This window comes from Cornus florida, unplaced genomic scaffold, assembly GCF_030987335.1.
Source record: "Cornus florida cultivar Cherokee Brave unplaced genomic scaffold, ASM3098733v1 CherokeeBrave_3.0.0_Hap2_Chr05, whole genome shotgun sequence".
Taxonomy (NCBI): Eukaryota; Viridiplantae; Streptophyta; class Magnoliopsida; order Cornales; family Cornaceae; genus Cornus; species Cornus florida.
Window position 1 is genome coordinate 83,029,825 of NW_026775575.1, and position 26,392 is coordinate 83,056,216.

Genomic DNA, 26,392 nt, shown 5'->3' on the forward strand with positions numbered 1-26,392 from the left:
AATAATTTCTGAATATTTAATTAACTTATGTAAAAACTTCTAGTATTTTGTCCCACGTTGAACACTTGCTTAATGGTTTTTGGATTAATAAATAGATGCACTAGTTATTTTCAGCCAAGACAAAAATTCATTAATAAATAAATGCACTAGTTCTTTTCAGTCTATAATTTATGATTTAACAAATCAGAAATTAACTTAACAGTGGTTCCAGTTGATATCATTTTTTTCTTTTTTGGTCATGTAACTTAGGGTTCCAATAAGAACCAAAATCACTTAAAATATCATTTCTCAATAATAAAAATAGGCATTGATTAGACTTTGGTAGAGTCTTATCATCATTTTCAGTCAAATCTATAGTGATTAAGATGATGCCCAAAAACTGTTCATCTAATTACATGTTACACATTCATCCAATCAAGGGGAAGAACATTCCTTCAGCCTTCTCCAGCTTGGGTAGGTCATAAGTGGTTGACATTCAACTAAAACACAAATCCACAAAATCCAATTAGGGCATTACCCAGTGGCGGGAATCAAATACTCCGTATCTTTGATTACGAAAACATGACCCAGCACCATCTCCTATCCCCCAATGATATCTCAACCTGCACTCAAATTCAGCTCATGTTGAGAGGATTCCTGAGTAACAAGAGTCCATACACTGTTTTATCTAAAAAATAACAAAATATTGAAAACTATTTCAAAGTAATATTTTTTTATCAATAAGCCAAACTAATCGAATTTGATGAACTCTTATCTTCTTCTTAATTGATAATTATCTATATCCACATTATGTAGGTTTCAGGTTATCTTATAACTTGATCCCATCCCAACCTAAATTTAATTAGACTTGTGTTAATTTCTGCATTCCTGGTTCCACAACTTACTTTGAATCGTTCAAGCAAGCTTTCTTGGGATGTGTACGGGAAAGCCCCGACTAATCCACGGGACAAAGCGAGCTTACTTTGAATCGTTCAAGCAAGCTTCCTTGAGATGTGTACGGGAAAGCCCCGACTAATCCACGGGACAAAGTGAGCTTCCTTTTTAACTGGATGGTGACGACATGATGCTTATGGTCGTTTCAAACATAATATAAACATTACAAAGAATCTAATATATAAGGAACGAATATACAGAACTGTCTTCATCATTAAGAAAATCATCTAGACTTATTGAGAAGCCATCAAATTACTACAAGAAGCTCTTGTCAAAAGATTTGACAATCTTTCAGTTGAACAAACAAGATAATTGAAACAACAACCGAATCCACTGAAAATTTAACAGTGATTTGAATGTTGCATACATCATATATAAAATAATAAAAACAAAAAACTTCCTATATTAGCCACTTAATTTCCTCAGCTGAGAGAGTAAAAGGAAATTGGAAATAGTACAAAATCAAAGGACTTGAATACTCCTTAATACGTCCCATCATAAAAGGGGACAAAAATAGTTGGACTAGCAATTGGAAACTAAAAAACTTTTATAAATTATGCAACCAAGTTGCCAGTGAAAAAAATAAAATAAAAAATAAAAAAAATTGTTTAGCTCTAACTTCAGCACTAGGGATAAGGATGACCACAACAAAAGTGAGGAAAATCCAACTCTTCACACCAAAAGTTTTAATGTGATAAATAGTATTGCAAACAAGTTGAATATTATCTTTGGTCCGAATAACATGACCATAATGTATCCTTTTCCAAACAAAATGGGATCCTTCTCATACTAATATAATTAGAAGGGCTTAAGCCAAATACCAGATCTAATATAAGAACTCATCCACTATCTTAGAAGAGCCATTATTCAAACTGTGAATATAAAACCCCCTTTTCATTTTTTCAATGATTTTTCCAACAAAATTAGTTCCTATTCTCTTTGAAAAACACTCCCTATAAGTAGATTGACACTCCAAAACTTAAAATACGTGAAACATAAGGTCAGGACTTGAATTAAGAGTTTGAGACACTTCATTTAATCCACAAATCTAAAGTCATTTCCCACTTCATTTAGATTACATTTTACCTAATTTTCTATTTGATGTTATTTGAACAGATTATTGCTGTCATTAAAGAGATTATTGTGGTCATAAAAGTAGAGAGAGAATTTTGTAAGCCTTTATTGTTGAAAACAACTTTAAATTCAATGCAAAACTCATTATACATATTAAATCATCCTTATAAGTCCAAATATATATATATATGAGCAATGCTAAGCACAGTCGCCTAAGGTGACTGTGAATTAAACGGTCGCTCTTCTTATTAATCCTAATATTTATAATTAATGCATTTATTAATTGTATGTTTCCTATTTTTATGAAACACTAAAAGTATTTTTTTTGACAATACTAACCTTTTAGTCTATCTCCTCACTTAAACCTTATCAAAATTGTCATTAATACATTACATATTTCCTACTTTTAATAGAACATTAAATAATTAATTTTAACACAAAACTACCTTATTTCTTTCATTTGCCTCTACTTTCCACCCCTTGTGTTTACATACAGAGTTACACACACACACATATAATAATGGATTCTTTTATTTTCTTTTAGTCATCGTTTGAAAGTGATAGTTGAGGGATAATTTTTATTTATTTATTTTTTTTCTTATTGAGAGATAAGAATTCATTTTCTATATAAGAGATAAAGATGATTTAGTTAGTAAAGGATAAAATTACATGATAGCAATTGATACATACGTTTTTATATATATATATATATTTAATTAAATTTTATAGAGAATGAATTCTTATCTCTCAATAAGAAAAATAAAAAATAAAAAATTTTATCCCTCAACTATCACTGTTAAACAATAACTAAAAGAAAAAGAATCAATTATTATATATGTGGGTGTATATATATGTGTGTGTAAACACACTGAAGGGGTGGGAAGTAGAGACAAATGAAAGAAATAAGGTAGTTTTGTGTTAAAATTAATTATTTAATGTTCTATTAAAAGTAGAAACATGTAATGTATTAATGACACCTCTTATATGGTTTAAGTGAGGAGAGAGATTGAAAGGGTAGTATTGTCAAAAATACATATTTTTAGGGTTTCATAAAAATAAAAAACATACCATTAATAAATACATTAATTACAAATATTAGGACCAATGAGAAGGGCGACTGTTAATTCATAGCATTGCTCTCTATATATATCAAACGTTATCGGAACCAGAATTTATGGAATTTTGAGTTTAAAGCAGGTCTATCAGTACATTTTAGGATACTTTAGACAATAAAAATAAGGAAAATGATATTTTTGACGTACTGATTGAAAAACAAACATTAACCTGGCAATATATTATTGGCAGTACCAAGTCTCCATAAATGCATTACATTTTGTTAGACAAAAATATCCTTTTGTAATCTTTCGTTTTCTTTCACCATTTTCCTGTGTGTATGTCCGTGATTTCTTCGCCCTTTTCTCTCTATGTAGGCTGTATATTTTCTCTGTTTTTTTGCCAAAAATTCTTCTCTTTACAAAATTATTTTTTCACTAAAAAGACTTGAATGGAATTTTTTATTTATTTTTGGTTTATAAACACCATTGTTGAAGCGAACAGAACAGAGAAAAAATTTCACTCCAAGAAAAATAAAAGTAAGAACAGTTAGAAGTTGGATAAAAATTAACGAGTTTGAAGGTTGGTTTTAAATGGAGACCCAACACTCACTCATTGCGTCTCCAATTTTTCAGCTCTTCCGAACTTTCTCATATCTGTTTGTTCACTCTCTCACTCCATGTAAGATTATTTATTTAATTGTGGCCCACATGATTTGGACATGTGACATATTACTTGGTGGGTAAGTAAATAGATATCAATTAATATTATTTATTTTTGGTCAACTTATAATTACCTTTTTGGTAATTACTTATTGGAGAAGTGTTTTTTTTTCTTATTTCTTACTTTGATGGAAAGTAGAATTATGTTACTATAAGGAAAACTGGTCCTCTCTCTGCCTTTAAAAAAGTGCATATACTCCATCAATTATGTACAATTAATAATACAAGATGTAAAAGGTTTATGTGTGCAAAAGGCCGAGAGAGATAAACCGTTTCCACCTTTGCCTGTTGATCAGAGTTACAGATTAGTTCGTAGTTAAAGGATCTAGAAGTTGGATTTAATTTCAACAAGGTTTGATATCATGAATCGAGGTATTTATATCTAACTATTTATTTATGCATTATGGATATGTGAAAATCATGAAGTTCTAAGACTATGGGATTCGTGTTTATTTGTGATGAATGGTTTAACACGAATAATTATAGTTTACATGTAGTATCAGAGTTAACGGTTTAGGAACTCATTATTTTTCATTAAAGTTGCATAAATAATATGTATAAATTTAAAATTAAATGATTTTATAATCCATTCTTTTAGAATCGTATATTTAGATCAGTTCGTGTGGTTTTTGGGTTCGGATACCTAAATTTTCGAGCCAAAATTGAATTATGAAAGTTGATTACTGATACATAGTTTACATATGTGTAATAGTACAAACGTATGCATAATGTGTGTAAGACAAACAACTTCAATGCTTTAGGTTACTGATTTTCGTGCATGACTAATAAAGAACATTGAATTATAATAATAATAATAATATTTGTCTTGCTATTGTTTTATAGAAACAGTCAGTTGTGAAAGGATTACAAAGACTCATTATTATTATTATTTAAAAATTAATAAATACATAAAGTTTGTGTATTTATTTATTTTTATTAAAGAGGTTTAAATTATTGTTATAAGTATTTGTCCAATGATTTGAAGATTCTAATTTTAATTTAAAATAAATTAAAATTAAAGTTATTGAATACATAAAATATATGTATTGATTTATTTATTTTAGGAATTTGAATTTCTAGAATAATTTGTGAGTTTAGAAATTTAATCTAATAAATTATACATGCAAATAACTTGTTGTTTTGTACCCAAACATGCATACATATCGTAGAATCAATTTTAAATTGATTCAATTATGATCTTTAAGTCTGAAAATAAAATAATATATTTTATTATGTATATAAAATAAAAAGATATTTTCTATGACATTTCGGACTATTAAGTTTTTGAGATCGAAGTTGCTTAAACTTTAATCCACAATTATGAATATGTGTGTATAATGTTAAATGGGTAAATTAATAATTAATTAATTACTAGTTAATTTAATATTCATATTATGTGTGGGTTAGTAGCTACCAAAGTGGCCTAACCATAATGGTCGATGAATATTAATTTTAGTAGTAAATATAACTTAATGATGAATTAATTACTGTCTAATTTAATATTCATATTATGTGAAGATTGGTAGCTACTAAAGTGGCCCAATCATAATGATTGATGAATATTAATTTTTGTAATAGACATAATTAATCATAAACTAGTTACTATCTAATTTAATATTCATATTATGTAAAGGTTGGTAGCTACCAAAATGGCCTAACCATAATAGTTGATGAATATTTATTTTAGTAGTAAACATAATTGCAATATTTCATGAATTATGATGCTTATAATTTTTTGTGATATTCATGAATATTGATTTTATTTAATTATGAGAAATAATTCCTCAAAGGGAATTGATTTTCAAGTGATTAAATAAAAATTAAAGGGTCGTATGTATTTTTTTTTTAATTAGGTAAATATAGGATATGCAAAGGTAACTTATTTGTTTAATTAAATAATGCATCACCAATAAAGATATACATATAAATACATGTAAGTATCATTATTAGTATTTTATAGTTGTCACCCAAAGGGGTACTATAGTTATACATTGTATTTATATTTTTAAGTTATACATACGTGTTGTTAACTCAAAACATTATTGTTGTTAAGATTTTATCTTATTATATTTGTTTTATTACATCCCTTAATGCGCATGCTACATCTGTTCTGATTCTCAATATGACTAACTTCTCATAATGAAATGAGTAAGTTGAGTTCAAAATTTAGATGTGTTAAATCTTAATTTAACATTTTAAATTGAGAAACTTACTGTTATTACTGATAAAAACAGTGAGGAAGAAAAGATTATTCATAAAGCTTGGGAGAGATCGAACAGATTAAGCATTATGGTTATACGAATAATTGTTCCTCATAGTGATAGTGCTAAGGAATATTTGATTATAAGAATGTTTTCGTGTTTTAGATAAATATCTAAAACAAAAATTATTAATTGATATAACTACTATGGATTTTTTGTTGGTACTCATACCATGTATGATCGTATTTTTAGATAACTAATGTTGCAGCAAAATTGAGAACCTTATGGATGATTGTGAATGGGAATTTTCTTATTCAATTTATTCTTAATTTCTTGTCTATTCAGTATGGGTCATTTCGAATTAACACTATTAAGACAAGTGGAAAGTGATTTAATTGACCATTATGTTAATTTATGAGGAGACAAAACTTAAGTAGCAAAGTAATCATTATGTTCATCTGATGACTCAAGAAGTTAGAAAGAAATTTGGGAATAAGTCAGAAAAGGCAATAAGTGAGCAACACCCAAAATTAAAAGATTTAGGTCAATCTACTAAAAGAAAGTAATGTAATAATGAAAAAGTGTCGTTAATGTATTGAACACTTTTAGAAAGATTACATGACATATAAAGAATGATTCGAAAAAGAAAAGTACGCTTTTGGCTTTTGTATATTGCGAATTACTTGTTGAAATTCTTTTTAATACGTGATAGGTTGACTTAAGTACTAATATTTATGTTTCTAATAGATGCAAAAAAAATTTATGGCCTAAACCACAAATTCAAATAAGAATTTCTTATTTATGATAATTGGAAAAAAGTTTTGTTGAAACAATTGTGACACTATGTTTAATGTTAGACAATAGATTTTATTTAACTTATTTTAAAAAATTTATGTTTATTCAATTTCCCATAATTTGATTTTATTTCAAAAACTTTATGTTAATGGTTTTTCATTTAAATTTGGTAATGATATTTATTTAAGAAACTATAATTTGTGAGTTATGGTATTATTGTTGATGATTTCTGTAAATTCAAATTTGATAGTTTATTTATTAAAATCATTTTGATCTTGTATCATAACGTTAGAATTAAGCGTAACTCAATTAATAGAAAATTTATCTTTGGCATAAAAGACTAGGTCAATATCTAGTGAAAGGTTAGGAAAATCAGTAAAGGATATGATTCTTCTGAATCTAAACTTTACTGATTTTGATATGTGTGTAGATTGTATTAAGGGTAGACAAACTAAACACACAAAGAAATGAGCCACAATAAATACATAGCTTCTTGAAATTATTTGTAAACCTTCTGATGTTCTATCTTTTGGAGTAGAAAAGTATTTTATCGCCTTTATAGTTGATTTTTCACGTTATGGATATATCTATTTGTTGTATGAAAAATCTCAAGCAGTGTGTACTCTTCAAGTATACATAAATGAGGTTGAAAAATAACAAGATAGAAAGTGAAAATCATAAGGTCATATAGAGGTGGTGAATATTATGTAAAGTATGATGAAACAGGTTAATACTTTAACCGTTTGTTAAACTCCTTGAAATGTATGCCATTTGTGTTCAATACACTTTGCTATACATGCCACAATAGAAGCGTGTAGCTATAAGGCGTAATCGTACTCTTATGGAATTGGTTAGGAGTATGTTAAGTAATTCCTCGTTGCCCATAATGTTGTGGATATTAAGTAATCTAAAGGGTACAAGTTTTACTATCCGAAACATCATACGATAATTATTGAAACCGGAAATGTCGGATTCATTAAGAATGGTGAAATCAGTGGGAGTGATAAAAACAAGAATTTGATCATTTCAGAAGTTAGGGTACAAATATCTTTACCCATAACTTATAAGGAAATAATTGTTCCTTCAGTTGTTGAACCGTATAATAACGAAGAACAATTAAATGATCAACAACTCTATAATGAGATTGTCACCAATGAATAGATTGTAGAAGAATCATAAGGAATAACATTAAGACGATCTCAAAGAGAAAGGAGATCTGCTATTCCGGATGACTATGTGATATATCTGCAAGAATCTGATTTTGATATATAGTGAGATATATACGGATCCGGTTACATATTCACAAGCCATTAACAGTAATGATTTTACTAAATGGATCAGTGTCATAAATGAAGAGATTATAAAGAAACCTTCTCTCTAGTATTTAAGAAGGAATCTTTTAAAATATCATGACATTAGTAGCTTATTATGATTTAGAGTTACATCAAATGGATGTGAATACAATTTTTATGAATATGAGTTTATAAGAAGAAGTCCATATGGAACAACTTGAAGACTTCATATTGGGTAAAGAATTCATGATCCGTAAACTTAAGATATCAATATATGGATTTAAACAAGCTTCCTAACAATGGTATATTAAGTTTAATGATACCATTATTTCTTTTGGTTTTAAGAAAAACACTGTTGATCAGTGTATATACTAGAAGGTTAGTGGGAGTAAGTTTATATTTCTGATTCTATATATTGATGATATTTTATTTGTTAGTAGTGATCTTAGTTTATTATATGAAACTAAAAGTTATCTCTAAGAACTTTGAAATGAAATATATGGATGAGGCATCCTATGTGATAGGAATAGAAATATTTCATTATAGATCACATTGATTTGTTTTTAGAATTGTCTCATAAAGCATATATTAAAAGAGTTCTAGAAGATTTGGTTGGAGGAACAATATTATGAAAAAGTGCAAACTAATTTATGATTACTTTGTCTATTATGAAATTTTAATTTGTAGCATGCTTTGATGCTATAATTTATGATTGCAGAATTTATTTCAGGACTTGGAGTTATGGGTACCGTTTTCAGATTGCTGAAAATTTATGCTGCAATTGTTGATCTTCTTGTATGAAAAATGATAGGTATTCTAAAGTTGAAATACTTTATCATTAAAGAAGATATTTAGAAACAACGAATGTCTATTGAAATTATAAGCACACAACTTATGATTGCAATCCATTAATGAATGGACTACCATCCAAGACATTTATGGAACATGTTGAAAGAATGGGTCTTAAATGTAGTCAATGATGATTATTTTTTAATTGTGGATTGCTTAAATATTGCTTATATATATTTGACATTTTGCGCTGATTAAATGTGTTTATGATATTTCCTATTAATTAATGTACATGTACGTATTGCTTTAATAAGTGGTAATAGGAATAGTCTTGGAAAAGACATTATTGTTATATCATTATTGATACTTCTCATTTATAAACTATGTTAAATAGATTACTAGTGTTGTGGTACATGGAAGGGACTGTGTCATTTAAGGATATATAACCGCCATGACTCGCATTGGTAATTTATTTACCATGGTATTTATGATGACCAATTTAATGAGTTAATCTGATTTATGGTGCACATTAATGACTATTTTACTAAACTACTACAGAAATTATCATATGTGCCAAGTGGGAGAATGTAAAATTATTTATTTAATTGTGGCCCACATGATTTGGACATGTGACATATTACTTGGTGGGTAAGTAAATAGATATCAATTAATATTATTTATTTTTGGTCAACTTATAATTACCTTTTTGGTAATTACTTATTGGAGAAGTGTTTTCCTTTCTTATTCCTTACTTTGATGGAAAGTAGAATTATGTTACTATAAGGAAAATTGGTCCTCTCTCTGCCTTTAAAAAAATACATATACTCCATCAATTATGTACAATTAATGATACAACACGTAAAAGTTTTATGTGTGCAAAAGGCCAAGAGAGAGAAATCAGTTTCCACATTTGCCTGTTGATCAGAGTTGCAGATTAGTTCGTGGTTAAAGGATCTAGAAGTTGGATTTAATCTCAACAATGTTTGATATCATGAATCAAGGTATTTATATCTAATTATTTATTTATGCATTATAGATATGTGAAAATCATGAAGTTATAAGACTATGGGATTCATGTTTATTTGTGATGAATGGTTTAATACGAATAATTATAGTTTACACTCCATTCTCAATTGAGAGATCTTACTTCTTCTTTCTCTACATCAAAATATGAAATCTTCGCTACCCAAACTCCAGGCTACAAAGCATTCACAGATTTGATAATGGCTTGAGAGACTAAAAAGATGTTTGCCCAAAACGTTGATGGTCAATCAGAAAAGAGATGTTATTGCAGTTTCACAACGATTACGACGGAGAGGATATGAAATTGAAAACCTGCGGTGTTGCCGGAATGGGGGAGAGATGCATTATTGCTTTGTTTGGTTACTTTGGTAAAGAGAAAAAAGGATCGTCCAATCTCTGTTTGCAGTTGCATCGATATATTTAGATTTTAAAGTAGCCCATATAATAGTATCCACGTAGGTATCGTAATATGTCGGTTTTTTTTAAGTCGGGTGAAATAGCAGTACTCTAAAAATAAATTGAAGCTCCCTTGGCCACATCTGTTACTTTAGGGTGGCTGTTGTTATTACTTAAAAACTAAAACCTTGAACTTATATGAAGTGCTCAGAAATTGCATGGCATTCAAAGGTTGGAATCCAAAGGAAAAATACAGTAGATGTGATCATTAAAAATAAATAAATAAAAAAATAAAATAAAATTACAGCTAAGAGACTTTGTTTATTTAGAGAAGCATCATGCATAGTGTCACGCAAACAAATGTCCGAGGAAGAGGGGTATCATTATTTCAAAGGTCACTACCAATATGTCATTAGGTTTCTATTTAGTTCAATGATATGAGGAGATAGCCTATATACAGACTTGATGGTAAAAATTACAATTAGAATCACCTTCAAGAGGATCGGAGGGCATAAATTACAATTGACAAGACTGTCAAGTGAAGCTGTAGTTTTTCCGAAATACTCTGACCATCCCATGTAAGCGCGAGCAATACCTCAAGTTTGGACCACGTTTAGTCGATATTATATAATGATCCTAAAATTTCACAAGAAAGTTGTGTTCTTATGTGCACATTAAGGCTATGTTTGGTAGGGTGGGTTTGAAGGGGGAGGATAATATTAGTTATGAGGGAAAGGGAAGGGAAAGGAAGGATAAGTTTAATCCTCAATCGTGTTGGGTTAATTAATGAAGGAAAAGAAATGAAAGGAAAACAATCATGTTTGGGAAAAAAAAGGAAATGGAAGGATAATAATAAATTTACTATTATGCCCTTTTTATATTTTAAAAGATGAATTTTGAGATTTAAATATGCAACAACATTTTTGCCCCAAGATGAGCCGGCTCAAGTAAAAATGGAAGAGGCTCCAATATGAATGGAGCAAGCTCTACTTTAAGTAGAGGAGGCTCCAATATGAGTAAAGTAGGCTCCCAAAAATGGGAGGCGGCTCCTTTCAAGAAAAATTGTTCTGAGAACCAATTTTAGTTACTGGAATGAAGATCAAGTGTGTGTTTTTTTTTCCTTTCAGTTTCCATCGTTGTTCCAGTTCGGGTTCGCCGTCGCCGTCCACCTCAAAAAATCAAAACCCACATCTTTCAGTTTCCATCACTGTTCCTGTTCGGGTTCGCCGTTCGCAAGCTTCCCACGCCGAATACATGCCCAATATAAAGTGTAATTTTGAGGGTAAAAGTGGCATGACAAATATTATATGAGCCATGCCTTCCCTTTCCTTCCTTATCCTCCCATTTTTGGAAGGTTAAAGAAATTACTGTATTTTGTTATGAAGAACCCCTCCAAACCCTTCCCTCTCCTTCCCTTTCCCTCCACTCACCTTACACAAACACAATTTTTTTATAGCCCTCCATCATCTTCCCTTCCCTTTCCCTTCAAACCCACTCTACCAAACTTAGCCTAAGTGACAAACCACTTGTTCCACGCTTAGATGCACTTTCTAGAAAGAAAATAAATCAATATACGTAGAGAAGAGATTACCCCTTGCCAGTAAGGCACCTCCAGTTACACATCCAGCAACAAGTGTATTTTGTTTCCAAGCTTAAACTCATTTGCCAAGGAAAATATAAGTAAATGTAAGTTCAAGCTCCAGCTTTTGACACCTCATTTGGAAGGTAATATTTGGGATTTTTTTTTTTTTTTTTTGGCAAGAAAACACATGCAAACCAGGAGACTTGAATCTTCATTTGGCCATTTAATTCACTCCGGACCAAGTTGATGTCTAAACTCCACATGATCTTAATCTTAAATAAGTTGCTTTGGTGAAATATTTGTAATCATCGATCAGTTGCAATGAATAATTTTTCTGCAACAGGACAGGTTAATGATTACCTTTCAACCATCAGGTGCTGGCCAAAGGCATATTAACCCCAAAACAACACGAGAATATGCAATAAAGTGGGAGAGAGTCAACTAGCTTACAACTCTTCCATTAGAATCTCTCTAAAAGCTGCTCAACACAACCTCCACTTGAAAAGAAAACTTAACACAAAACCAGTAATAAACTTAATAAAACATAACAAAATACACAATTTCGAACTCAAGTTAGTTCAGTTACAACCCCAGCCCAAAATTACAAGGATTATCTCATTGATCAATATGTACCCAATATCTTTATTGTAATACTTTTATCCCACAAAGTTCTTGGCCTTTACCAGTTCCAGGTGTGCAGAGGCTTGAAGGTTTCATTCAAGAAATATACCCTTTGCTCTTTAAACTCTCGACAGAGTCCTTGATTATTTGCTCCATGGGGATGAATTGTAGACCCAAGTCCATTAGCTTCTTAGATCCATCCTTGGTCCTCAGCAGTCCAGGGTGGGTATCCTTTGGCAACCTATAGAAAAGCACTCAATAAGATTGAGGAATATTTAAATCCGACAATACCAAATTGAAGTTAAGCTACCCATCAAGCACGGTAGTGAATGGAATTTTGAGAATGTATGCAGGCCCAGATAGAATTGTAATATACCAATACTTGCAGCATAAAGCAGCGATTGAAGTGATTAAAATCCTCAGCTTTAAGCTTTTACCAAGAGAAGCATTAAGATGACTTTTACCAGACTTCTCCTAAGAGTCTCTACCGCCAAATATTTGTCTAATAAGAAGAAATGAAAGTTGGAACCACCAGAACTGGTTACTGTACACGTTTGTTTGTCAAATGTGATGTGGCCTATATTGCCACACATATTCTAACACATCCTTTTATAATTATTTTTAAGTTGGCATTTTCACACACATTCTGACATGCCCCTTCAGTTATATTGGAAAGATATAGAATGGTGGTTTTGGGATGTTAATAGAGTAGTTTCATAACCAATAATCTAATCCGAATAAGTGGGGGATGCATGATGGATTGTACTCCCATGCGTAGCAAGTGAAGAAAAGAAATGTCTATGTTGTCTCCATCAGTAGACGCATAAGGACTTGCATACACGTGAACGTCTCGAGGTTTTCTCATTTTGTTTTGCAGAACTAATTTCGTGGCCGGAGGTATGTGATCTTTTGGACTATATGATCTTTTAGCATGATATTACAATATGTGATCCATTTATTGACTTGATTATTTTTTTACATCCTAATAATATGGGGCAATGCTCTTTAGACATAACAGAAAATACATATTCCTAATCCATAACTAACAATTTTTTTTTTTTTTTTGGACACAATACTCACACCCCAAATAAATCATCCTGTACTCCACTCCCCATTGTACCTTACTATTACACTATAAGATAGTGAAGGGAGGAAAAAATTTTATGGACTGTGAACATGACTTCCTTTTACTTTTTCAAAATGCCATAAAAACTACTAGAAATTAATCATTATGCACCCTTTTAAAGATTATCCTTCTATTAAACCATATGGCAGAGTTATGAGTTTTAGATGCCAGCTTATAATTATCATCAGTTCCACAGCCGCAAGACACGTAAATAGTTCTACCTATAAAAATGAATAAATAAGCAATCAAAACACAATAAAAAAATTTAAAAAAGCAAGCATGGAGAGTTAAAACACATTACCTGGGCACTTTATATTCAGGGCAAAGTTCTGCAACTTTTGCAGCAAAGTCGCCATAATGAGATATAGCTTCCACACACAAGTGCCTTCCAGTTGCTGACGTGTTTTCATACACTAATATGTGTGCTAGGGCCACATCTTTAACATGGACAGACCCCATAAAAGCATCCTCATATATCTCTGTGCAGCCTGGCCAAAATGCAATTTGAATTCTTCGGTTAATTCTAAAAATTATAAGTTTGGAATTCCAAAATGTGTGAGTAATGTTTTTGGAGGAGATTGAAAACTGTCAGCATCTAACAATGAATGTGAAGCACTGGACAAGCTTCGGGACTACTATGTTTAATACTTACTACACTAGATGATCAATAGTTGAGAGGAAACTGGCAAGACAGAGAGGCAAATCTATTCTAAGGACACTACACAGTTCATTAAAAAGTTTGAGCCAGGAGAAAGGAAAATAATTCCTCAAAATGCAATCTTATGCCACTAATTACAAAAACTAAGGAACACGAGAATTTATGGAAGTGACATGCACACATGCCATCATGCCAGTTGTCAACTTAAGTAACTCTTTTCAAATTTCCAGGCTTAGGACTAATAGTGTGTAAAACCTTAAGCACAGCCCGGAAAGAGTTTAATGAAATAGTTCCATGGAATGGAAATACTCAATTTACCGCCACTCAAATGCATCCAGAATAGTATACAGGGTAAGTTTAATGTCTGCTTGAAGTTCAATTACAAAGTGAACAATGACAGAATTAATAAATTAGCTTGAAACAAACAAGATTTTCACTTTATTTCCCTTGGGAGGAAAAATAAAATGTAAAAGCAATTTCCTGGGGGAGTGGCGAGGGGTGCACTTTGCAACAGCCCTGTTACTTTAAATGCCAAATACTCCTTTAAGACCCCAGTTTAACATAAAGAAACATATATTGGTCTAAAGCTGAAAATTCACAAACATCAATTGAACAGATAATGCACGAGTTCTGGTTAGATGGTTTCTTCCAGATGAGTTTATAATGGCCTCAAGCAAAAGAATACTACAAAGATATATTTACGCACGTCTTAGACGCTAACATTTTAAAGTGCAGCATGCTTCAATATAAACTACAATAGCTTATTCAAATTTGTGCAATACCCTGAAGAAGGCGAAGAATCATTAACATGCTTGCATTAAGTGCTGGAGGCAGGATAGGTCCCATAACAGTTCCAGGATTCACCACAACCACATCTAAACCCTTTTCCTTGGCAAATTCCCAAGCCGCTTTCTCAGCTAGTGTTTTAGAAATTGGATACCACAGCTAGCCCACAGAAAGCAAAAATAAATAAATAAACATTATAAAATGCAATTTAAGAACATAATTGGATACCAGTATATCATATTAACCTATAAGCACAAACAATAACTGAGAAATTTACTGAATCCAATTTTATCTACAGACATGTATGTGCTTTTGAAGAAAGCAAACATCAAAAACACACCTAAAGTACTTCAATCTTCTTCAAGCACAACATGGAGCAACAGATAACACATCGGAAACAAATGGAAAAACATTAGACTCAGAGAATTCCTTAGAGCAAGTATATGCATGTAAAATTATATGCATTTATTTTCTGTACATAAGAAACACCACTAAAAAATAAAAATAAAACTGAATAATGCGTGTTTAGTTGTGAAAACATAGAGTAAACCCAACGGACAACTATTTTGTTATGTGACATTATTTCCCTCAAAGCCATTCAGACTTCTATAACATTTTTTTATGCTTCCTTAACATGACAATTCATGATGAAAAACTTGAGTCTTTGATTTCTGGTGAACTTTGAAAATAAACCAAACAGCTGCAGAAAGAGTAAGATATGTTGTTTTTACTTTCTCAGTACATTTTGCTTCCTTTACACAAAGGTTATAAGTTTAGCATCAACTCAACTCAACAAAGCTATTTCCCAAAAGGTATTTTGAGCATACATGATGAGAAATCTTTACATGGTTCGAGACTACATGGTCCCGGCTAATTACACTCGACACGCAAGCAAATGCGTCAGTTTTTAATCAGATTTTTGCTTAAGTGCCGAGTTGTGATTGGCAGGACCATGTAGTCCCAGACATGTAATAATTTCTCCATACATGATACATAGCTTAAAAGGAAAATTATAGATGTTATGGTAATCTATTACAAAATTTTATCAGTAACTATTGGAAATTATTGCTTCCCCGAATTTGGGTGATTGCCATGAGGAGCACTGTGAATGATTTTAATGGCAAACCAAAAAATAATGTTAGTGTTAAGTACAATAACTTGTGAAATATGATCATTTAATTACTTCTCATAATACAGTTGGTTATGGGTTATGAATAATCCTCCCTCTGACGAAGATCGAAGTCATTAATACCAAATAAGCAAATACTCAAACAAATTTGGGAGAAGAAAAAAAAAAAAAAAAAGAGGCGAACATGTAAGAAAACGCAAGAGACTCACTCCTTTTGTCTTGCAGTAGTCAATATCTGTCCAGCAATTTTCATCCTTGACTACATCGGCTGGCCAGTACCAGCTCGGAGTGATCGCGGATACGGATGAGGTCACCACCACTCGCCGGACCCCCAGCTCTTTTGCCGCAGTGAGTACATTGTTGGTCCCCTTAATCGCCGGGTCCAACAGCTCCTTCTGCCAGTCATAGCAAAAAACTGAATATATATATATATATATAAACAGACGTGTGTACATTGAATTGGGCACGAACCTCAGGTTCATGAACTTGATCGACAATACAGGGAGATGCGAGGTGAAAGACGCCGTTGGCGCCAGTGACGGCGGCGACAATGGAGTCGTAGTGGAGGAGATCGATCTGGAAGAGATGGAGACGCGATTGGGCACCTTCTAGGGCTTCGAGATGCTTAGTTTCTTTTTCATCCTCTAACAGAAGGGGAAAAAAAAAAAGAGAGAGAGAGAGAGAGAGGAAAATGGAATTAGGAAATAAAATTGAATTGATATGTAGAAATGGGAAAGGGTAAAGAGAGAGTGTAACTGAGATCTTTGACGGTGGCGTGAACGGTGTAGCCGCGTTCGAGGAGGAGACGGACCAGCCACGAACCGATATACCCACTGCCTCCCGTTACGCACACCACCTCCCCTTCTTTACCCGACATTTCCTCCTCTCTCTCCTCAGTTTCTCACTCTAGTCTCCACCCCCACTCTCAAGTCTCAGTAATGTTTCCAGTTTTAACCTTTAAATACATAAACCAGTCCAGTCTCAGTAATGTTTCCAGTTTTAACTTTTAAATACATAAACCAGTTACACTTGGGGTGGCAATTTGTGTTGACGGTGGTGATAGTGTCAATACAATTATGATAGTGTCAATACGATTATGACATTAACATTAACATTAACATTAACATTAACATTAACACTAACACGACACGACACGACACGATTATTAATTATGTTAACTTCTCTCGACACAGACACGACACGATTAGATCTCTTGACACTGATTATTATACGTGTAACACGATATGACACGCGTACTCATTTAATAAATGGATCAAGACTTGACACGATACGAAAAGACACGTTTAAGTAATTTTTGACACAAAAACGATACATTTGTTAGCTAAATAGATTATTTTTTACACGAATACGATACATTGATCTGACACATTTAGTTAATCCGGTTAATCGTGTCATAATCGTGTTAGCAGGGTCTAACAAATACATGACACGCTTAATTAACGGATCAATCCGTGTCAACACGATTATCCAAACCCTCTTATATCAAGTCGTGTTAGCGTGTCGTATTAAATATTGCCACCCATAAGTTACACAACCGGCTATTTTATTTTTAGCAACGGCAAGAATCAGCTTGACGAATTTTGCGATTTTCTCTTTTTTATAGGATATAAGTACGTGTGTATTATTATAATATGTGGACTCCATATTTTTAATGCACTGGCAGTACATGTATTTGGATTGTGAATTGGAAGGCAACTTGAAAAAGGGAATGATACCGCCCAAAACTAAAATGACCAAGGAACCTAATATGATTGGTGCATATGACTGCCTTAGTCGGCATCATTCCCTATAAATAGTAGTAATGTTGTATTGTATAGATACACTTAAATGAAAATAATTGAATCATAGTAAATTTCTCTCTCTTCCTTGTTTGTAGATTGCAGTTCTATTCGGCCCTAGATTATATTTCTTTTACTTTTATAACACGTTATCAATCCGAACTCTAACCATCTGAGACTTGAAAAAGAAGTTCTATTTCCCTCTTTCTATCTCAACTCTATATATCTATCTTGTGATGTTAGTTTTAATAGATTGTTGGGTCTGCTTGATTTACTGAAGAATATTGCATTTCTCACTCCAAAGGGTAAGAAAAATTTATTTATTTATTATTGTTCATTAATTAATTTGTCCACTTATGTGATATATGTCCTTACAATATGGTCGGTTTTACCATATTTGTTATTTAATGGTCGGTTTTACCGCCTTTATTATTTAATAATTTATCGTCGATTTTATCGCCTTTATTATTTAATAATTTAATGGTCGGTTTAACCATCTTTATTATTTAATGGTCAGTTTAACCGCCTTTATCATTTAATGATTTAATGGTCGGTTTTACTGTCTTTATTACTTAAATTATAATAGTTCATATTATCTTGTTATTTCACTTAATGCCATTTTCTTACTAAGATATACGCTTATTTTATACTGTGATAAAATTGTGTTCTTATATTGTTATTACATCTAATTATTCTGAAAATGTCAAACTTAACAAAGCTGGAATTCATGGCCCTGAACATTTCTGGTAAAAATAATTGGGTTAACTTCAGTTACACCCCCTGTGGTTTGTCCAATCTTCAAGGTGACCCCTCACGTTTGCAAAAATTCAGTCAGACCCCTTGTCAAACATTGTCGGCTGACAATGCCAAATAAGTGAAAGAAATGACTAATCTACCCTTCTTGTCGTTTTCCATATAAGCTTAACCAAACACCTTTTTTGGAAATCCAAACAACTTTATTCTTCTACCCAAACACTCCAGGAAATTATTAGGTAGTCCTGAAACCACCACCTCATATATGGTCCAGGCCAATCATAGGAAGACACGTCAGCAAAAATATAACTCAGCATTGACCAAAAAGACAAATATATGTTTCTATCCTCCTCACGACTACTTTCTTCTCCGCCAACAAGACAACCGTGTGATCTGTCGGACGCCAACCATCACTTTTCACTCTTCAAGAGCAGGTTTGAAAAATCGTAAGCAGGAGGAACACGATCCCCATATCCACCCGTCCTCCCTAAGACAAGGTTCCCACAGAGGGTATAGGCAAGAAAACTCAAACCTCATAGGAAAAAGAGGAGTTACTTTCTCGTGCCACAATTTTCATTTGTGAAGTTCCTAGGATTGGGATCTTCACCCGTGACTATTATATGTTTGTGATCTTATATTTATTCGTTTTAATGGGCAGTGGTTTCAAAATAAAACGAAAATTCTTCCATAGGCGAACTGTTATCGGATAAGCAAAAAAAAAAAAAAAAAAATCTTGCAATGTTTGGTAGCCCTGAAACGGTGATTTGGATTTAGGATCGGAATTAAATAAAATTTTGAACTCCAACACAACGTTTATATGAGGAAGATGATGACGGTTAAGTAGATGCCCGAAGGGAAGTCGACGCGACATCCTTCTCCGCCAGTAAAGCAGGAATTGATGGGAACAGAGATGGGGGTGGCTAACTTATGCAGACCGTCGCCAACCACACCTCTACCAACAGACGATTTTCTCCATGTGATAGTTTTTTTGCCGATTTTTTCTCCTTCGATTGGAAATCAAACCCTAGAGCATCTGATACCTCCCCTGGAGCTCTGAGCCTTGACATCATTATCGGCGTACGATTCTTTCCATGGAAGAACTAGGAGAGAAATCTTCTGGAACGAATTCACAATCGTCGAATTAGTCTTCGTCGCCGACTCTTCCGTCGCCGAAATCTCATGCCCGGCAGTAGAGCCATCAGCGCCTCTAGCAAGAGAAATTGCGAACCGTGCTCATGCCCACAGAGGATCTGATCTGACCCACCCATCTAAACTAGAGCCATTGAGAATCATCTATTCCGGGCACTAAAAGGGGTAGAGCATAAGGATTGGGCGCCGTCATCGGTGAAGAAGGTGGATGTATATATATATATATATATATATATATATATATATATATATATTTTGGGAAACTGCCGTATATATATAATATAAACATATATATTATATATAATATAACCCTGTTTGGTTACAAGCATATTGTAATTCCAAATTATGTGTAATTCCATATATATCCAAATTAAATGTGATGTATACAATTTAGCCACACATAATCATTGGAGGGTAATTTGGGCATTATCATTTACCTTTTTTATGATGCCAGCAAAAAGTCTCTCTGACCAGATTTGACCGTTGGCTAAGGGGGGAGACTGATGTGTGTCAGAAAAAGTAGGGGGTCTAACTGAATTTTTGCAAATGTGAGGGGGTCTCTTTGAAGATTGGACAAAGTACAAGGGGTCTAACTGAAGTTAACCCAAAATTATTTATCTTTGATTCTGGATGCTCAGATCCATTTAGATGTCATCGGTCTTGGAATTACAATTTAAGAAAAAAATGATGCATCGTCACAAGATAAGGCAAAGGCCATGATTTTTCTTCATCGCCATATTAGTGAGGAGCTAAAAACTAAATACCTCACTAAAAGAGATCCATTAAATTTGTGGAAAATTTTTAAAAAAAGATGTTATCACTAGAAAACTGTTATTCTCCCAAAAGCTCAAGCCGATTGGCAGGAACTAAGGTTGCAAGATTTCAAAACTGTGGCTGAATATAACTCTGCCCTATTTAAAATCAGTTATACGCTAAAATTATATGGTGATACTGTCACTGATGAGCTCCGGTTGGAAAAAACATACACCACATTTCATGTCTCGAATGTGCTTTTACAGCAACAATATCGAGAGCGTCAATTTGAAAAATATTCAGAGCTAATATCATTTTTACTTGTGGCTGAGCAAAATAATGAGATTTTGTTAATAAACAACCAATCCCGTCCAACTAGATCAACACCGATCCCTAAAACATACGTTGTCTCGCTTCAGGGACGAGGACATGGGCGTAGACGTGGACATAGGCGTGGTAGTGAATATGGCGGTGGTGGTCGAAATGACAATGAATATGGTCGTTGTAATCGAAATGGTCATAATAGCGAATATAGTCGTAAAAGAAATCATTCACATTACCGTAAAGGTTATCAATCCTTAAATTCTAACAATCAGAGATTCACACCATATCCCCAAAAAAGGGATTATAATGAAAAGAGGAAAGGTATGGCCCAAACTTCGAAGACATATGCAAATATTTGTTAGCGGTGTGGAATGACAGGGCATTGGCAAAGTATATGTCGTACGCCTAAACACTTGGCTGATCTGTACCAAGCCTCACTGAAGAAAAAGATATAAATGAATTTCACTGATTTCAATGAGCCAGTGGATATCACAAATCTGGACATGTCAGATTTCTTTGAGGATAGTGATGGAAAAATTGACCACTTGATTGATGATGAAAATGTCCACACTAATTAAATTCTACTTTCTTTTATCATGTCATCATTAGTCTATATTTTGTTATTATTATTGTTGTTGTTGTTGTTGTTTGTTTTTATTGTTGTGCGTGTACTGAATTTTTATTTAGTTACATTTGAATTAAAAGTCTTTTTTTTTTTTCCTAGTTGGGACTCACACACACTGCCTCTACTGAGATTCGAACGCCTGACCTCCCTTTGGGAAGTAGGAGTCTTATACCGCTAGGCCACAGACCTGTTGGTATTTGAATTAAAAGTTTCGTTTGCTATCCTTGTATTAAAGTTTCTATTGTCATAAAGTCTCAATATGAACTTTGCATGATATATATATAGGCATGGATTTATCAAATGCATTGGTTAATGGCGATGATATATGCCTTGCAGACAGTGGAACAACACACACAATTCTTCAAAATAAAAAGTATTTTTCCCACTTAAGATTGACTGAGGCTAGTGTTAGTAATATTTCAGGTCCCACAAGTTTGATTGAAGGCTCCGGAAAAACCGATATTGTTTTGCTACGTGGGACAATAATACGCATTGATAATGCCTTATATTCTACTAGATCTCGAAGAAATTTGTTGAGCTTTAAAGACTTACGTCAAAATGGGTATCACATTGAGACCACAAATGAAGGAAATATGGAATATCTCTTCATTACTTTTAAAAAACATGTACTTGAAAAACTTTATGTTTTCTTTTCTGTGTTGCACTATATAACCATCAGGATAGTTGAGTCAAATGTTGTGAAACACCAAAAAACTTGTGACCCAAAACTTTATATGCTTTGGCACGATCGACTTTGTCACCAGGGACTACAATGATGCGTCGAATTATTGAAAATTCACATGGTCACCCACTAAAGGATCAAAAAATCCTTTTACCAAATAATCATCTATGTACCACCTGCTCACAAGGTAAGCTGATTATTAGACCATCCCCTTCAAAAGTCATTGTTGAATCCCCTACCTTTTTACAACGAATTCACGGGGATATATGTGGGCCAATTCATCCACCCTACGGACCATTTTTGTTATTTTATGATCTTAATTGATGCCTCAACACTGTAGTCATATGTTTGTTTGCTTTCTACTCGTAATGTTGCATTTGCTAGACTCCTTACTTAATTTATCAAATTATGGGCATACTTTCCCGATTATCCAATTAAGACAATCCGTCTTGATAATGCCGCTGAATTTTCTTCTCAAGCTTTTGATGACTATTGTATGTCAGTTGGAATTAGTGTTGAATATCCTATTACACACACTCATACTCAAAATGGTTTGGTAGAATCTTTTAAAAGATTTTAGTTAATTGGTCTACCTTTACTTATGCAAACAAAATTACATGTTTCTACTTAGAGACATGTCATATTACATGCTGCATCATTAGTTCGCATACGACTAGCTGCTTACTATAAATTTTCACCATTACAACTTGTGTTTGGACAACAGCCAAATATCTCTCACATACGAGATTTTGGTTGTGCCATATATGTTCCTATTGTACCACCACAACGCATGCGTCCTCAACGTAGACATGGAATATATATTGGTTTTGATTCTCCTTCTATCATTAGATATCTTAAGCCCTTGAGAGGTGATGTACTTAAAACACGATTTGCCGACTGTCATTTTGATGAGGTTGTTTTCCCACCATAAGGGGAGAAAAGAAAATTTCTGAGAGGTATGATGAGATCACTTGGAATGCCTCAACATTATCTCATTTTTATCCTCGCACAAATCAATGTGAAAAAGAAGTTCAGAGGATTATTCATTTGCAAAATGTTGTAAATTAATTACCTAATGCATTTACAGATATAAAGATAGTAATAAAATCACATGTACCAGCTGCAAATGTGTGATACCCCTTGAATCCGAGACACGGGTTGTGATACCCCTCGGATCCGAGACATGGGTTGATCAAGCCCAGGCCCAAACTCGAGGGAAATCAAACAATTAAAGTATTTTAAAACGAACACAGATGAAAAAAATGAAATAAGAATAACTATTAAAAGCTGAATAGAATACTAATATAAAATCCTCAATAGCCTGATAAAACTTAATAAAATCCAACTTCCAAAACTTCTATGAATTACAACTCGGGAATCCATCTAGTGGACCCCTAAATAAAAATCTCAACTGAAATGTAAACAACTGACATAAAACCAAATACTAAAATATAGAAGGACATCCTACGTCGTCGGTGGAATGAATGATAATCCCTGCACAGCACGATCAAGCCTAAGACTGGAACCGTCCGATACCTGAAAAATAAGAGTGGGTCAGGCCAACGAACAAGTTCTAATCTAACTGCAATCCACACAGTGACCCGATACGTAGATACACCTAAATACCTCACAATATCTATCTAGTCCATACATAAATATATCCACACTAGAGGACCTTCACTGGACTATAATGGAGTCTCAACCTGAGTAGAAGGCAACATGCAAAAATGCACCCAAAGGTGGGTATGACTACCTAGACCTAACAGGGTACACCTCAACCATCATATCCAGTTATGCATCCCAATGCATATACACTCCCTAACCAACGACTCTGAGACTCATGCCCATATCGTGGTGCCATAACATATATATAAAGTCCGTCTAACCCAAGGTATGCCATTTTATTGTTTATTGAATTGACATAAGAATTTTAATTCAGTTTAGTCATTCAACTTAATCAGTCGATCTGACTTAAACACAACCAACATTTAATCTAGGTAGTCATTCAACTTAATCAGTCGATCCGACTACACACAAACACAATTAATCCAGATAGTCTTTCAACTTAATCAGTCGATCTGACTAAACAAGGTTTAGGATTCAATATTTTACAATCCATCCCTTTCATCCGATAGGTTAGGTATTAGCGTTTTGAGCTAAACCGTCCCTAGTATGCCACCGTCCCATACTGGTGCATACAATCCTCCATAACCATATAATTGACAGAATATATTAATTCAACAATTAAAATTCCACATATATATAATCCAAAACCAATATCCAAGTAATTGCAGGAAAACATTTAAAGTTTCAGCAATTAAATTCAAGCATTAAACCATATAGTTGCAGATTATGATTTCATAACTCAACAATTAACATCCAGATATGCATAGATCAAATCTAATATAGCATTGACTCTATCACGCATTTAAAATCCATTCTATAATCATATTATAGTCCAATAAATTGTTAAAATTATTTTAAGCAATTTAGTTCCTTCCATCCGGTAACAGCGTACTAAGTTGTATACTTGTACCCTGTTTTATTCCTTTTAACACAGGGCCATACACTAATCCATAAGTCTAATTTGTTAACTAAAATACTTCTCCGTACATCTAAAACTTAATTTAGAATCATGCTTTAGCACCCTAAATTGTCAAATTAAAACTAGACAATTTATTACCTTCCGGCCGTCAACCGCATAGAAAGTTCACTAATTTTCTACTGTTTGTCCCATAGACTTAGAGGTCAATTTTAATCAATTTATGGTCTTAATGAAACCCAAAATAAACTATCTAATTCCTCTGTAAATTCCCAGAGGTTTCAAAACAATTCCAATGCTCCAACAGTAGCAATACTTCGTAACAAAAATATATCAGAATGCCTAATATTGAAGAGAGCCTGCTCCATAACTTTGGGAGCAGGCTCAATTGCTTAGGAGCCGGCTCTAGAACCCTTAGAGCCGACTCTACAATGGGTGGGAGCCGGCTCCCACTTCTATGGAGCCGGCTCCCACTTCTATGGAGTCGGCTCTCACTCCTTCTGAGAGCTTCCGGCCTTTTTCTGCTCCGTTTCAGCCCGTTTCTAACTTCTGCTTCAACTCCGACCAGTTGCAACCTTTGTGTTGGGTCTTTACCTTAATTTAGGAGTCTTATTTAAGCCTAGAATCATTCCCATAGCTTGTCCAAAATAAATTAAAATCAATTACAGAAATTCAAACAAAGCCATTTAAACTAGCATTGTTGAAGAATAACACTGAACTAATTTGCAATACCAGTTTTATTCCAACCCCTCGGTTCCTCTTCAATACTGTACCTAAGGTCTTAGAACATCCCATTAACATCCCCACGATTTATTTACAGTGATGAAAAGCAAGTACAGTAATCTAAATCACAACAAAACGTATCATGTTTAAAGGAATAAAAACTGGAAGCAGACATGCACGAATTTTAAATAGATTTGATTTTAAAGCAAACAAATCGTCAATAACATATATTAATCACGTAGCTTCCAATTATTAATTGATTAAACCCTAGAGACTATCTAGGTGCACATAACACAAGCCAAAGGGAAGGAGAAAGAGAAGAACTTGCCTGTTCAGCCCTTGCTTGTTCCGGCAACACAACCCTCTATCCAACCTTCTTCTGGTTCTAGGTAGTCCACCACCACTACACCTCCTTGGTCCTCCCTATTCTTCCCTTGACAAACCTTACAATGCTCTGTCCTTACAAAATCCCTCTGTTTTCACTCTGTAACTTTGAGACGTGACAGAGCTTTTGGTAATTTTAAAACCCTAGGCTAAAACACAACAGAGTATTTATAGGCTTACCATTAAAACCCTAATCCATATACAATTATAGACAGAGCCCTAATGTAGTCGGCCCATAACAACACCTACGTTTTAAAACAGCGTCGGCTACATACGTGAATTCCATTATACAATTAAAACTATACCCTAATTTAATAACTAAAATCTTTAACTTAACTTCCTTAAATAAATAAAAGCCAAATAAAAATACATAACTAAAATCTTTAACTTAACTTCCTTAAATAAATAAAAGCCAAATAAAAATACAACTAAATAATTAAAGACAGAAAATACATATCATAAAAAAAAATAATTTACC

At 33.1% G+C, this 26,392-nt stretch overlaps 1 protein-coding gene across 1 annotated transcript; it reads right to left on the reverse strand.

Moving 5' to 3' along the window:
- Positions 1–12,371: 12,371 nt before the first annotated feature.
- Positions 12,372–17,119, reverse strand: LOC132307226 (cinnamoyl-CoA reductase CAD2-like). Its single transcript, XM_059804926.1, has 6 exons — positions 16,937–17,119; positions 16,652–16,824; positions 16,390–16,575; positions 15,048–15,210; positions 13,909–14,095; positions 12,372–12,722 (listed from the first exon to the last, which is right to left on the reverse strand). The coding sequence occupies exons 1-6, from the start codon at positions 17,055–17,057 to the stop codon at positions 12,578–12,580; spliced, it is 975 nt and encodes a 324-aa protein (XP_059660909.1). The 5' UTR covers positions 17,058–17,119; the 3' UTR covers positions 12,372–12,577.
- Positions 17,120–26,392: the final 9,273 nt, after the last annotated feature.

Excerpts from the sequence above, each read along its gene's own strand:
- LOC132307226 (XM_059804926.1), bottom strand. The coding sequence starts at position 17,057 with ATGTCGGGTAAAGAAGGGGAGGTGGTGTGCGTAACGGGAGGCAGTGGG. Across the intron at positions 15,211-16,389 it reads ACTACTGCAAGACAAAAGGA|CTGTGGTATCCAATTTCTAA; the intron begins GTGAGTCTCTTG and ends TCTGTGGGCTAG. Across the intron at positions 12,723-13,908 it reads CCTGAATATAAAGTGCCCAG|GTTGCCAAAGGATACCCACC; the intron begins GTAATGTGTTTT and ends GCTTTTCTATAG.